We start from the raw sequence: 16681 nt of genomic DNA, 5'->3' as shown, positions 1-16681 counted from the left end.
TCAATTCCTTATGAATTCCTTATGAAAATATGGTAAAATTACTGTTGAAAATATTTAAAATTACAAAAGAGTTGCAAAATCTATTCATGTTGACTTTAAGAGGATTTTGTACTAACTTCCACCATTAATATTCATTCCAGCTGAATCCAGTTCTATTTGAAATGAAATTTAAATTAACCCCTTTAATTAGTCATTAGTAGTAGTAGGCCTAGTAGTATGTTTTTTTTATTAACAAAAGAAAATAAAAATAGTACATTTCATGGTATGTACAACCATATGCAAATAGTTTAACAATTTTAGTCATATATTTATTTATATATTTATTTCTTTACTCGATATAAAATTGTATTTATGTAATTGAGTAGAATTTTACATACAGTGCTGCTTAAAAGTTTGTGAACCCTTTAGAATTTTCTATATTTCTGCATAAATATGACCCAAAACATCATCAGATTTTTTGCACAAGTCCTGAAAGTAGACAAAGAGAACCCAGTCAAACAAACGAGACAAAAATATTTTCTCTGTCATTTATTTATTCAGGAAAATGATCCAATATTGCATATCTGTGAGTGGCAAAAGTATGTGAATCTCTTGGAGAGAGACCATCAGGAGAACGCTGAGCAACCATGGTGTGCATGGCAGAGTTGCAAGAAGAAAGCCATTGTTCTCCAAAAAGAAAATTGCTTTCTAAAGATCATGTGGACAAGCCAGAGGACTTCTGGAGAAAGGTTTAATGGGTGGATGAAACCAAAATAGAACTTATTGGTTTAAATGAGAAGCTATTATGAAGAGAAAAGAACACACTGCATTCCAGCTTAAGATTCTTATCCCATCTGTGAAACATGCTGGTGGTAGTATCATGGCTTAGGCCTGTTTTGCTGCATCTTGGCCAGGACAGCCTGCCATCATTGATGGAACAATGAATTCTGAATTATACCAGCAAATTCTAAAGGAAAACATCAGGACATCTGTTTAAGAATAGAGTCTCAAGAGAACGTGGGTCATGCAGCAAGACAACAACCCCAAGCACACAAGTCATTCTACCAAAGAATTGTTAAAGAAGAACAAAGTTAATGTTTTGGAATGGCTGAGTCAAAGTCCAGACCTTAATCCAATTAAAATGTTGTGGAAGGACCTAAGCAAGCAGTTCATAGGAGGAAACCCACCAACATCACAGAGTTTAAGTGGTTCTGCACTAGGGAATGGGCTAAAACTCCTACATGTTATTGTGCAGGACTGATCAGCATTTACAAGAAACTTTACCTTCAATTACTGCAGCAAAAGCGGGTCACACCAGATACTGAAAGCAAAGATTCACATACTTTTGCAACGCACAGATATGTAACACTGGATTATTTTTCTCAATAAATAAATGACAAAGAAAATATTTTTCTCTCACTTATTTGATTTGGTTCTCTTTGTCTACTTTCAGGACTTATATGAAAATCTGATGATGTTTTGGGTCATATTTATGCAGAAATATAGAAAATTCTAAAGGGTACACAAACTTTTAAGCAGCACTGTATGTTGATTTTTTTTGGTAAATAAGTGCTTGGTTCAATTTTATTATTATTATTATTATTATTATTATTAATTGTTTTTATTAACAAAATAAAATAAAAAAGTAAATTGGTACTGCTTAATGTACAAGCAAATGCATAGAGCTTAATTGCATGTAATTTATAAAATTACATAATTTTATTTTAATGTAATTTTAAAAGTTGAATTTGAATGTTGAATTTTTGAAAATGTTGTTTTTTGTTGTAGTAATAATAATAATAATAATAATTTAGCTTGGTCAACTTAGTGAGACTGTGTCTTGTCCTCTGAGAAGGGTGTTTTGTCATCCTGTCACTCCTATAAGTGCCTCTGCCTGTCTCGGCGATTTACACCCATGACTCCCCAAACACACGTTTACAACAAACCTCTGTATTTCTGATAACAAAGAGCATTACAGTAAATGCAGGGTCCCTGGCTACTCTTGTTTTAGTCTGAAGACTGAGACACTTTAGAGATACTCCTGTGGTGCCGTCAAGAGGTTTCATGGGAATTCTGAGGAGTGTGTGTGTTTTTGTGACTGTGTGTATTCTCTGGTGTGTCATTTCAGACTCTGAATTGGACCCTTACACCAGTTATGAGTATAGAATTGGAGCCTGGAACAGCTTTGGCCGTGGGTTCAGTCCCTCCTCTCGTGTCACTACTAAAGAAGATGCACCTTGGGGTGTGTCTCCTCCTCACTGGAGCCATGTGGGTCTGCGTGATGACATCATCCAGCTTCAATGGTCAGCTCCAAACAAGCCCAATGGTAATTATCTCAGAAAGGTGGTACTTGACTTATATTACATCCCTCAATGGTAAAGTGAAAAAAAAAGTCCTTAGTTTTTTGAAGAATATATGTTTGATTTACATTGTAGTGTAAATGACTGAACATCTTGGAAATTTAATGTCTTTATAGTTACAAGCTTTTTGAATTAATATTTAATCCTACATAGTGTGATTTCCTTTTCCCTCCTCAAATCAGAGCACATCATTTTTTGTGGTTTCTTGCTCTCATGGTAATATTGTCATATGTTTATTCAGTAGAAGGTTTGGTTATGTAAATGATTAATCACGGAGTGAATCAGTTTGGGTAATCCACGCCTGAAGTCGTGACTCTCAGAAGATTTACTCACATTTCCCCCAGCAAACTAGTAGACAGGCTTTTTCTTCAGGCTGTAATGATAGGACTCAGACAGAGTGGAACTAGCTGATTGTTTTATCATCTCTCCTCTGAAGACCTGCCTGTTATTAAGCGTAATCTGCATAGCTCGACAGAATAATTTATGAAGAATGAAATTCACATGCGCATAAACACTAAGTGAGAATAACAAGCTTCATTTTAGGGAACTTCTGTGCCACTTAATATGTAAAGAAACATGCTGATTGCTCATTAGGACTTCACTCTGTGTGCTAATCAAATGGCTTGCCACCCAGTCTGTTGTGATTTTGAAAGAAAGTTAGTCCACCGCTTTCACTATTATACTGAGTGGAATAGGTGTTGAAGCTACTTTTTGACCCTGTGTGTTTTTTGTACTATGATAGGTGAGATAAGTCATTATGTGATCCTGCGTGATGGACAGGAGCGCTACCGTGGCACTGATCATAGCTTCACTGATGCGGGAGGAATCCGACCTTTTCAGGAGTACGTGTACCAGCTCAGAGCCTGTACTGCCGCCGGCTGCACAGACAGCTCAAAAGTGAGTCTGTTTCTCATCTGCCTCTCATCTTAATCCTTGTAGGCAGAAAATCATGTACAATGCAGCAGTAAAGTATATAATTTCTGTTCTTCTAGTGGTACTAAATGGTATTGCAAAAATAATGACTGTTTCCAAACAGGTTTCCTAAACACAACCTGCCATCTGCTGACCAAATAGGCAATCCTGCCCCAAACGTAATTGTTGGTTGAGACAATATTGCTTTGTAAAGTGTTACACTTTTTGGGGAAAGAATTCTACAAATTACTTCTAGTGTCTGCTTATTAAACTGGGACAGGAGAAAATATTTTAACATCTGTTATGAGTATAAATCCAAAGTTCTGTCATAAAATTCTAGATGGCACAGTCCAGTAGGTCTAATTCAATCTGACATAATGACATCATTATCACATGATGCAGCTGATTGGTTCTTTCTGTATCAGCAACCAATGAGCTTTCTGCTCAGTATTTAAATACTTGGCTAGTGCTTGCTGTAGCAGTTGTAGCACGCTTCAGAAACCCTCCACCTTCCCCAGCTTCACCTGTATAGATCTGCTACGGGGTGATTCATGTATGCGATATATGGGGGTTATTTCATATATATGTTATATGTGCAGCAGCAGTATTTCTTACATGCTCACAGCAGCATGTTGTGAATTTATTGGCAGTAGCAAGTCTCGGTACTTGCTCTGCTGCAGCAGCAATGTAGCAGATCTATCCCTGCCAAGCCTGAACACATTAATATTGTCGTGTACATGACCATGTTAAACTCTCCGAGAGTTTTCATGATAGAACTGACTTTAAATATGTTTGTCAGAGGTACTTTTCAAATGGAAAAAATGGTGCACCTTTAAGGTATTTATAGTCACTGCATATTTTCCTATTGTCCTTTGTCTTTGTTACAGTCCTACCTGCAAGTATAACAAGCATTGTGTTTAAGTGCTACAAAACGCTGGTAAAGGATTGCAGGAGTTGTACTCCCCCTTTCAATGTTATGTCACTAGTGCCAAGTAAACAGGATATTTTTAATGGCGAGCTAATGGAAGCAGAGCAACAGCTGACTTCCTGCCATAATTGTTGTCTCCTTGTAATAGCTGTCAGCGGCTCAGCTGATGAAAGAGCAAATTAACCTGTCTATCTTCTCTTTTTATGTCTAATTTAGGATCCGATTATCAATAACCACACAGATCTGCTAGAGGCAAAGTAAAAAGAACCTCCCAGAGCAGCATTAGGTCCATTTTTCTTTCCACACACCTCCGGGGTCTTGCCCTGCACACCAATTGGCCACCAATGATCCACTACTTCTTTCTTCTTCCCCCTTGCACGATTGTTTTTAAGTGGAGCAGGATTAACTTGTACACCTGCAAGCATTGCCCAAACAGTTGCAATTATTGTCCGACCCAATACAAGGGGAGCAATTACCACGGGGCACCCTGTTGTCGCTCAGCAGGACCCTGCTCAGCCAGCTCTGTCGGTGGGAATGAGGAACCTGATTTAATCTTTGTGGACACTCTGCAGGCTCACAAGCACATCAGGCCAGCGCCGGGCCGGCCTACACGTAGCCGAAAAAAAAAACACCTTAACCACCTCTTGCGGCCCTTTCCTAATAGTCTGCCACTCCTAAAGACAAGAGTTGAAACCACTAGTGACATTCTATTAGAGCAGGATATCCAAGCCTCCATTAGGGCAAATTGCTCTGTAATTCTTTTTGGTGTGTGTGCAGGTTGTGGCAGTGACTGTCCAGGGGGAGCCAGAGGGAATCGCTGCTCCGTTGGTGAGCGCGTTGGGGCCCGGGGCCCTGAGAATCAGCTGGGCGGTTCCAGCCAAACAAAACGGTATAATCCGGGAGTACCGCATCAATCAGAGTGACGTTGGAGTCATCCACACACATACAGAGGGGGAGATGGCTTACAATGTCACAGGTATCACCTATACAGTACCTTTCAAAATTTTGGGGTCAGTAAGATTTATTTTTTTTTATGTAAGGATGCATTAAATAGGTCTAAAATGACTAGTTAAAATACTTTCACGTTGTTATAAAAAAAAAAATATTTCAAATAATTGCTGTTCTTTTGAACTTTCTATTCATCAATGAATCCTGAAAAAATTTCATTGCTTCCACAAAAATTTTAAACAGCACAACCGTTTTTAATATTATTAATAATAATAGATGTTTACTGATCACCAAGCATATTAGACCATAGGTGGAGCTAAGGTATGATAACCTTAGATAAAAATTTCACGGTATCACGGTATTGCGATTACAGCTCTAAAATATGTTATTTTTAAATGTCTGGGTAAAAAACAACAACGTTTTTTCCACTGAACACAATACATTTTATTTTTAAGAAACATATAGAACATTTTGGAACGGTAAACATGTCAGGCTAAATAATTAATATAAATAATTTAATTCTTGTTAATTAAATTACGTGTAGTCACTTAAGTGAGCCTAATCCTTTAGCTCAATAATCGAAAACATAAATCAAAACAATTTCTGTAAAAAATTAAAAATGCAGTCATTAAACCTGCAGCTCAACAAGGTTTTTGGAGATATGCTCACTTTCTACACATTCATCTTTCTGTCCAAGTTATGAGCGGTGAGGTACAAAGATGTGTGCACATACACATAAGGAGAGCGCGCGATTGTGTCTCACACACACACACACACAGGGGCGGACTTACTGATTTGGGAGCCCTAAGCAAATTTCAGGTACGGGGCCCCAACAAAATAACTATAATGCTCTTTTACGCGTAACCCTTATTTTACTCGCTAGCTCTCTCTCATTATAGCTATAGCTATTATTTATTGTAACTATTACCCCTTCACAATAGAGCCCTGCACGGGCCTAAAATTTAGGCCCTAGCCCGGCCCTGGCCCGAGACGCTGAGGCCCTAGCCCGGCCCGTGTCCGACAGCTCATCAGAATTCTCGGCCCGTTGTTCGGAACTGTAAAGGGTGTACTTTTATTTGTGTGCACTCACAATATCAACAAAACGTACTTTTATAAAAAAGAGAGCGCTTCTGAAAAACCGAAACACAGCATATAGCCTACTTGCCTCACTGACTTGATAAATATAGTATCTATAGAAAGCTTTGAATTACTACTTTAAAACGAAATAATTCGAATCGAAAACAAAAACTCTTTCATTATAAAATCCCTAAAGATGCATTTCTCTCTAAAGGCGCATCCAGTGAGGAGATGGCGAGTCAGGATCATCATCAAATGCATGGCTGATCAAAAATGCAGCTTTTCCCGAAGCATTGGGAACTTTTTGTAACTCCACGCTCCAACTTCTTCCTGATGCTCTGCATGGTCACCTGTATGCTAATGTGTGCGTATATGCGTTGCGTATTGCTTAGGCGATGTATAATATTTATAATATAATCAGTATTTAATACAGTAGCCATGTGTGCTCTCTGCGCGTATATGGGCACAAAATAAAGGAGAGAAGCTAAATGAGCCCGAGCCCGACCCGAGCCCGATCTGTAAAAAAAAAAAATGGCCCGAGCCCGGCCCGAATGTACTCAGCGTGTCGGGCTCCGTCGGGTCCCGACGGGCTTGCAGACCTCTACTTCACAACTTAAGTAGCCTAAATAATTGGTCAACCTGATGCTGTTCTAAAGCCATATTAAGCTACCTTGTTTTTTTCGGATAACAAAAGACATTATATAAAAATAATTTTTACTTGCACTTTGAATTGTAAACTTCTTCAATCTTTTTCCAAAAATTATGTCCTAAAAATTATCCCATGCAACTCGTTCCATATTCCAAGTGTTCTTAAAGCATATGATAGGGTTTGCCGAGAAACAAATCAAAAATATAATCTATTAAGCGAAAATGTAACAAGGAAACCTTAAAATATAGTGTAACCATTATTATTGTTATTTTAAACCAAATATTGACATATGCAATAATGCAGTTTGTGATTATAATTAGTATATAATTAAATTAAATTCAGGTACAATTTAGGTAATCATTTGAAGGTATTATTATTATTATTATTATTTAGAATATTATATTCTTCTTATATATTATTATTAGTATTATAATAATTCAATTTTAATTTTCATTCTATTTTGTACACACTGTCTTTGTGTTTTGCACACAAATACGCGGGCACTTCTTATAATGTCTGCAATAATGTAATGTTTGGAGGCTTTTCTCAGCAAATATTGATATGTGCAACTTCTGTTAATAAAACACAATTTCTTTACTGAGGTGAATATAACTGTTCTGAGACGAGCGTAGAATGCGCGCAAAGAGCGCTCCGTCTGTAATCACTAAAAGCTGTCACTCACTTCAGTTCTTCGCGATCTCACGACGTTCCGTTAATAAGCTCTCTGCGCAATGAATCTCTTATTTGCATCTTATCTACACGTTGTTATAATGAGAGGATTCACAAGCTTGCAGAACTCCGCACCTGACAAAAATTTGCCGTTTTGAGTGGTGAGTGAACATTTGACGCTCTCCATAACACAAATACATAATGGTGCATTTGCCAAATATGTTTTCGCGAATATCAGACGGGGCCCCCTGATTCCCCGGGGCCCTCAGCGGGCGCTTACCTCGCCTATTGGTTAAGTCCGCCCCTGCACACACTCACTGTCTCTCTCCATATAATACTCAAACAGTGGCAAAGACACCTGAGAGCCTGCAGTTTGTTTTTTAAATGACGTGATTCTGAACAGATGTAAACAATGGCAGGAGGCTTAAAATTATAGACGTGATACCAGCTAAATTTATTGTACTAATTCGCAGAAACGTAGTACTTTAGTCTGCTGTTCCCCGCTCTGTGAAGTAACGTGAGGGAGGAAACTAGTTGACGTTAGCTAGTTAATTAGGTATGTTATCTGCCTCGGTAGCAAGCCAAATAGAATTTATTTCAACACTGAAACAACTGGTGAATGGGTCTCTGTCTTGATTGAGGGTGAAAGAGGGAGAAATGAAGACGACAAAGATATATCGTTTGTGTACGACCTGGAAGTATTTATTTAGCGATCAGCGCAAAAATTTCATCTGTACGGAACATCGTTGTGTACGGAACATGATTGGTCTACGTTACTTGAGAAATTCCCATACGGCTGACTTCGCCTTTTTCGACGGGGGAAAAAGTTCCAGGGATTCACCTCCTTCAGCCATCATCCTACACACAGGTTACTCTCACTGACCGCTATCCGGAGGAGGAGGAGTCGTGTGACTCGTTACGCTCTTCACTCACAACTGAGGGAGTCTTGCACTTTCCGTCTTTGACGACACGTAAAAAAACTGCGCATACCGCAGGAACGGTATAAAGGAAAATTTTAGTGGTTTTGAAACCGTGAATTTTCCAGACCGCGGTATACCTTGAAACCGGTTATCGTCCCATGCCTAGGTGGAGCATATTAGAATGATTTCTGAAGGATCATGTGACACTGACAAATGGAGTAATGGCTGCTGAAAATATTAAAACAGAAGACTGTTATTCTAAATTGTACATTTTTACTGTGTTTCTAATCTAATAAATCAGCCCTTGTGAGCATAAGAGTCCTCTTTCAAAAATATTTTAAAATCTTACAGATACAACATTTTTTGAATGGTAGTGTAAATAATACATTAAAAATATGTTTATATACATTAATTCTTGCTATACATTTAAATGTTTTTTTTTTTTTTTTATGATCTGTAGATATAATTCTTTAAAGGGGTCCTATTATGCTTTTTCACTTTTTGAATTTTAATCCACTCCAAAGGGAGATATTTTGTTTAAAAAAAAAATCCCTTTTCAAGAACTACAACGAAAGGCTCGTTTGGACTACAAAGTTGTTTTCCTGTATTTGTGATATCACAAAGCGGTCCATTAGAATATCATTAAAATAAATCCCGTCTACGGAAATTCAAATGGTTGGCGGGTGGGGAGAGCGCTTGGTTGAGCACTACACGTTTCAAAATCGGAAAACCCGCTGTGGGTGTTTTTATATCACTGTATTTCTGAAGGAAACCGACTGTCTTCAGAAAATTTTTGATGTCATTTTCATTTCATCTTGCATGTAATGTGTGATAAAGCTGCGTTTGTGAGAGGAGCGCTGCTTTGTGTACAGCGTTACCGGGGAAACCTCACTCTCTACCACTCCAACAGCGCCTCTTGCTGGCAGAGAAATAATTTGCATATATATGCCTCCACAAATAATGTAACTCTGTGAGACTGTGGTATAAATAAATTAAACTGTATAACAGTTCCACTGCAATTCATGTTATAATGTTAGAATTAAAGAACAATAAACATAATACATTACCGTTGCACTTATCTGTACATAGTAAATGCAGTTATTTTGAAGCTGTTGTTGACATCCTATCTAAAACGTGATTTAACCAAAAAAAACAACAATAACGTTACCACTTTAATATTTCTTGCAATATCCGTGCATGCAATGGTTCTGCACGATCCTCTTGTTCAATATTCTCGGGGTCTGAATTGATATGCCAGTATTGAAGAACTTGCTGTTTTGGCAAGGGGCGGGGCAGTTACTCAAACGCCATCTAAGCTGTTCGCCAATCACAACGCACTGGGACAGCTAACCAATCACAACACATTTCGTATTTCGGAAGCGGGCCTTCATCAAACCCAGAACCGTTTGTGCCAGGCTGGGGAGAAAGGTATTGTAATAATGTAAATTACGTTTTTCGAACCACCAAGCATGAGAGCATTTACATTTACATTTATGTATTTAGCAGACACTTTTATCCAAAGCGACTTACATTGCATTCAAGTTACAGTTTTTACATTTTATCAGCTCTTGCTTTCCCTGGGAATCGAACCCATGATCTTGGCGTTGCTAGCGCCATGCTCTACTATTTGAGCTACAGGAAAGCCTTCTTCTAGAGAGCATGTTCTAGTACACCCCCAAAACAAAATCAAGACTTTGTAAAAGAGCATAATAGGACCCCTTTAATAATAATTAATAATAATAATATATTTTTTTCATTTGACTTATTTTTCATATTTAATGATTTGTTTTAGAACCAGAATATGAATAATTTAAACATTTCATTATAAATATCCCCAGATTTTGTGTCCTAGATGTCTGTTTTCTTAGATTCAGTGTTATATCTAATTTCTTATGCCACAGTCCACAAAACCCAAAATGTGAATTTATGTAGCAGATTAAGTAATAGTGGAGTATATTTTGAACTGTAAAACTTATTAACATTGAAGTAAAACTTACTATAGACTATTAATCAGCAACATTCAGTGTTATGTTGAACTTTAACATAAGGAGGTATTGAAAGTACTGAATGCAAGAGAGAAATAAAGAGGAAAGTCAGAGAGCGAGTGATGAATCAGTTTAGCAGCAGAGAGCAGCCGCCCCCTACACGCTGCCCCATGCTGGCCCTGACGGCAGCAGCGGCGAGAGTAAGAGAGTGAGGATCCGCCGTGTCTCCTCCACGTGCCCTGCCTTTATTTATGCATGCTGTTTCTGGAAGCAATCTAATGACTGAATTTACACCTGATTCCCGCAATGAGCAGCCAGCCTGCCCATCACTCCTGAGGCCTCTGCTGATTTGTGGGGCTTCTTTTATCTGCCTGGGAGAGGAGCAGTGTTCCTGGCCCTGAGCCATCCGTCACCACCGCAAGGGTACACACACGGCGCACTCCCACTTTCAGTGCCGCCCGACTCGGTGCAGCCCAGCACATGGCAATGGACAGCTGCACAACAGTCAGCACACACAGAGAGATGGATTTAGATTAAGTGCTCACAAATATCGTTCCAAGGAAGATTTACATTTTTCTCTGAGCATTATCAATTTTATCAGTTTTTTCTTTATTAGAAGTATTATTATTTTTATTATTAATATTATTATAATAATCATCTTGATGATCATATGTTTTTATTTTATTTTACAGTTTTGTACACAATGTTTTAACGTAGCCACTAATTATAATGTCTGCTATGATAATGTAGTGTTTAGAGGTTTTAGAGTCTTTTCTCATCAAATATTGGCACAAGCATTAATGCAATTTATTATTATAATTAATTTGTAATGTAAGTGAATTCAGGTAAAATGTGTAATCAGTTGGAAGCATTATTATTATTATTATTATTATTATTATTATTATTATTATTATGGTAACACTTTATTTGAAGGTGTCCTTGTTACACATTACATGTACTTACTATTACAATAACAATACATTTTGCATGTGCAAAACATGCAAGTAACTGTAAGCCAAACCCTAATCCTAACCCTAACCATGTAGTAAGTACATGTAGTTAATTAATATTATTCTTTACTTAAATGGATAATTACACTGTAACAAGGAAACCTTAAAATAAAGTGTAACCATTATTATTGTTATTTTAAACCAAATATTGACATATGCAATAATGCAGTTTGTGATTATAATTAGTATATAATGAAATTAAATTCAGGTACAATTTAGGTAATCATTTGAAGGTATTATTATTATTTAGAATATTATATTCTTCTTATATATTATTATTATAATAATTAAATTTTATTTTTCATTCTATTTTGTACACACTGTCTTTGTGTTTTGCACACAAATACGCGGGCACTTCTTATAATGTCTGCAATAATGTAATGTTTGGAGGCTTTTCTCAGCAAATATTGATATGTGCAACTTCTGTTAATAAAATTATTTATTGTAATCAGTGGATACTCAGTTGTTGGCAATAATAATAACAGCAGTAGTTGTAGTAATAATAATAAATATAATAATATTATTTATGTATTTATTCATTTATTGATTTTTAGTAGAATATGTCTCGTTTTCTTTGAATCATCATTTTGAACAGGCTTCTGTTCAGGTAGCACATTTGTGGTGTAAGTGTCTGTCTCTACAGACCATATGAAAGACATAATTCATGCTGAGAGAAAAAGAGAGAACGCTTCTCGCTCCAGCCTGTCGACACTATCACTGACATGATTATCAAACTTGAGTCGGGCACATCGTTTTGAGGAGCATCTGATCTCTTTCCAGTCAGGATTAATCTGAATGAATCGCATGCCGGGAGCCGCTCCTCAGAGAGGTACTGTAGCTGACTCTGGGAATGCTAACATCCCATAACATCCCTCACTTCCTGTGTTTGAGCTCATGGACATCCAGGAGGAAAAAAAAATCAGGCTCATTTAATTGAATATATTGTACTTTTTTTTAGATCATTCTGACTATGTGTAGTTTAAACGCCTCGTAGGCAGAGTCTTCCTGAAGTGATGTTCAAACAGCAGGTTTCCTGTGCTGCTGTTCTTTGTGAGGAATCTCCTGCCGCGTAGTTCTTGCTTTTCCTCTCCGAACACGAGCTCAGACCTCCCTGCCTTCAGCAGCGCTCAGCCACTGGCTGTCTGTCTGTGCACTCCAGAGGGGCCGCTGGGAAGCACCACGTCTTTGTAAATAAGCTTGAAATCAGCAGAGACCTTCAAATGGCTGGAGCTCCTTTGCAACTCGCTGTCGACCGAAGATATTTCAGCAAGCAGCGGCCATAAGGGGCTTTCGGAGTTCTCTCTGTTCCTCTGAAGGCCCTGAAGTTGGCAGCGGAGGAACGCACCAAACCAATCAGCCAGTCCTGGATCCTGGGGTGAGCGGGGAGGAAGGGGATCTGATGGCAGATTTGGCTGGCTGGCAGTGTGGCGTGTTTAAGACTTGGCTGGGGGTGATGGCAGGCGTAGGCGGACTCGCTGGCTGGGATGTGAGGTGGCGGCGATGCCGTTCAAACGCTGGCAGGGGCTGCAAATGCCTTTGCTCGGGGTTTCCTTTGTGGAGAGGCTCTAAAGCCGCGTTGAGACTTTCATGTCCCTCTGCGCGGAGCTGGTAAATCCTACCAGTGTTTTGTGGCGTGCGCCGACTCGACCGACCTGAGCGTCTGTGTTTCAGCGCCGACTGCTGCTGGGAAGCACCTCTGTGCTCCTTAAAACCCCCAAACTTCCTGCCCTCCCTCACTTGACATGATTAAACACGCGCACACACACACACCAAAGCACTCAAGCCTCCTGCTTGCTTTCACTGTGGCAACAAAGCCGCCACTTTAAACACCACATTAGAGTCACTGGATTAGAGATTTAGCTTTTTTCTATGTGGTACCTATGAAAGAACTTATGCTAAAACTTTAATTTCGAAGCAAGTTGCATTGCGATCATAACATATTATGCGAGTTTACATCTGCCCATACCGTCAAAGACTGAAACTGACTGAAGTTGTGTGTGATGCATGGAATTGAAAGTGATCACATTCAAACATTTCTTTGCTGCCCTTTGTAGCTACAGGAGCTGTGCGTACGTTCACACGCACTGTGAGAGCCGGTCCTTTCATATGACAGCACTCCTAGTGACAAAGACAGTTCCTGTCCCCTTTGTTATTGTAATGAATGGAGACCAAATAAATGAAAGGCATCAATAATTAAAGCATTATCAGTTTCGACTGTGACTTCAACACATTGGGAAAAAGCAGTGAGCGAGAAAAAGGTTTAAAGCTTTAAATGTTGTTGTTTTTTTGTGTGCTTTTTTTTTTTAATTAACTAAAAACAAGTAGTGTTAGGAATGTTGTCCTAACCCCATGGATTTAATATATTTTAGATTATTTAGATGGTATAATTAAGATTATAGATTACACCTCATATACCCTAAACAGGGCAGAAAAAAAAAGGTGATTTATTAATTTATTTTTATATATATGATGTAAAATTGCAGCATGGCATGTGCTTTAAATAATTGCATAAAACATTTATTAAATATATATCTAAAAAAAAAAAAAAGAATTGTATTTTCATTTAAATATGTCAATTATTTCTCATACATGCCTGTGAGATAAAACTGTTAATATTGTGTAGTCACTTCATCATTGCAAATTAGCTTCTGTTAAATTAACTATCAAATCCCCAAAGAATCTAAAATATGTATAGCTTTTCATTAACTGATGTGAATTATTGCTCTCAATTATATAAATTATGTTGCAAGCCATGCGTTTAATTGGACATTTGTAAATGAATTAATAATTTATTAATACACAGTACTAGCATTTATATTTATATTTCCCACTAGAGTGCAGTGAATCTTAATAAAGTGTAACGCTGGAGAATTGTAACATAATTTACACAATTAAAACAAGAAAGACTTGTAAGTGTAAGTGTATAAAGTCACTGGTTAGTTTTTACCCAGCACCAGCATCATCCCGAGTTCCCTTTACCTGGCTTATCTGTCTCCCGTGTGCAGCTGCTTTATCAGGGTTCACAGAGGTCTGCCCATGTCCTGATAGAAGAGAAGAACCTCTGCCTCCTAAATTATGCGTGAGCGGGAGGAAACTGATCCTATAAAAGGCATCAGGGGTAGTCTCCTAGCTTGGCCGACACGTGGAGCCCACAGATCTCTTCATAATCCCCACCAGACAGAAAAAAAACATTAAGTAATTGTAGACAGGAAGTGGGCACTTAATTATTTAGAGGTTTTATCAATGTGGCAGGTAAAGTGAGTAAGCATTGCAGGCCTTTTCTCATCAGGTCGCCACGTTCAGGGATTGCACCTATCATCTTCTCATATTCTCTAATGCAAACAGTAAATGGCAGCTTGTCAATAAAATACCTTTTTATATCGTTTATTACCTCACACTTCCTCACGGTGCTGTACAGAGCAATTTGGATGACAGTTACGCCATTGTTTCACTTTGTGTTAGCCATGTGCTACAAATGGGCCGCTGTGTGCTTAGAGGGGTTAGAGCTAAAATGATTGATTTTTTTTAAAACTCCTGTTTATTTATATATTTATTTATTTGCCGTTTTGATTAAAGGTGCATGTGTCTTTAATAAGCTAAGAGTGCCCCCTTCAGTTTGAATGAGAATTCAAAATCTAACAGAGGATGATGTTGATAAAGGATTTTTTTATTTATTTTATTAAGTTTTATTGGAATAATATACATGCATATTAATAATTACGAATTCCTGCTTATGATTAGACAGCATATTCTTCCTTCAAATGCAAATTTGAGTCCATGAAAATAGTATTGTCATGTAAAAAAAAAAATTTAAATAAAATGATTCAAATTATTTAATATAGCCTTTCCTACCTATAATAATAATAATAATAATAGTAATAGTAATAGTAATAATAATAATCAATTGGAATATTAATGCTTTTACTAATGTTATTTCTAAAGCTAACCTCTGGTAGATTAATTCTTCAGATTTTTTTCTGAATAATGTAATCTTCCTGTTAGTTTCCCAAGTAAATTGATCTCTAAATTTGGTTGGATTTACGCCATGCAAATGCCGTCATTCCCCCTGAACACCTAATGCTATAATAACTTACCCCTCAACACTATAATAACCTAGCCCTTCTAGAATACACACCTGGACATGTTTTGCATGGCGATGTGTGAAGTGAAGCTTTAAAGGCAGTATTCAGCGGTTGTCCCCTGTGTTTAGTATGCTCAACAGAATTCTTTACTTAACCCAAACACAGCTCAACGTTCTGAAAACATTGATCTGTGTTTGGGTTAAATGAGAGAGGCCGTCAGGCATACTAAACAGGAGCGCGGGTGCATGCGTTCCTCCAGATGTGGAGGCAGTGCTCCACGGACACAGGCACGGCTTTACGGGGTGCGGAGAGTTCAGGATTAGAGTGAGATTTAAAGTGCTTCAGGATTAGAACCAGATTTAGAGTTCTGACTGCTGAAGCTGCATCTTTGTCACAGGTGCTGTGTTAGACACCATATTACTCCCACTTTATATTTATTTATTTGTTTGTTTGTTTATTTGTCTTTAAATAATTTAAAATTAATATTTCTATTTTAATTTATTTTTTATTTAAAGTTGATTAATAATTTATTTTTATTTATTTTCATCTATTTATAATTATAATAGCACATATACACTGTTTTTAATGAAACATCTTTTGTTGAATCTGTTATTATACATTTAGCTGTCCATTACTCCACTCTTTAATATTAAATTGAACAGTCCAAGAATATTCAATCCAGAATATTCTTTGGTGTCATGTGAAGTATGGTAATAAGAGCTGTTACACTTAAATCAGCTGAATTACTAGTTTTAATCGTGTTTAGATTTTTTTAATATAAATTATATGTGTGAAAAATATAAGTATTAAATACATTACATTATATTCACATTTAGTATTATTTAATGTCTTGACTAGGTCTCTCTGTAAGAAGAGAGATCTGTAATATCTCAGTGGAATTTTCCTGGTTAAATAAAGGAAATAATAATATTTTATTTTATAATAAATTCATTAGCAGCTATGGATATGTAATCGAGGAGGTGATTTGTTCCTGTGGTGTTTAGAGGCAATATGTCTGTCGACTGTTTTTGCAGGTCTGGAGCCTCATACCAACTACAGCTTCATTGTTGTTGCATGCACTGCAGCTGGTTGCGGAGCAAGTCAGCCATCTATGGGCCGCACACTGGAAGATGCACCAGCAGGTTAATGCACAGGCACATAC

The 16681-nt window shown here is 37.5% G+C and overlaps 1 protein-coding gene across 1 annotated transcript in view; it reads left to right on the top strand.

The window, feature by feature from the left end:
• Positions 1–16681, top strand: part of ush2a (Usher syndrome 2A (autosomal recessive, mild)) — a 220568-nt gene that overhangs the window by 169154 nt on the left and 34733 nt on the right. Inside the window, exons 54-57 of the mRNA XM_058749724.1 lie at positions 2108–2305; positions 3082–3236; positions 4957–5155; positions 16554–16661. Of these exons, the coding sequence (XP_058605707.1) occupies positions 2108–2305; positions 3082–3236; positions 4957–5155; positions 16554–16661 (660 nt within the window). The remainder of the gene's footprint in view (positions 1–2107; positions 2306–3081; positions 3237–4956; positions 5156–16553; positions 16662–16681) is intronic.

Source organism: Onychostoma macrolepis, chromosome 17 (assembly GCF_012432095.1).
Source record: "Onychostoma macrolepis isolate SWU-2019 chromosome 17, ASM1243209v1, whole genome shotgun sequence".
Lineage (NCBI taxonomy): Eukaryota > Metazoa > Chordata > Actinopteri > Cypriniformes > Cyprinidae > Onychostoma > Onychostoma macrolepis.
Note: the sequence above shows the minus strand (reverse complement) of the source record. Positions and strands in the feature narration are given on the sequence as shown.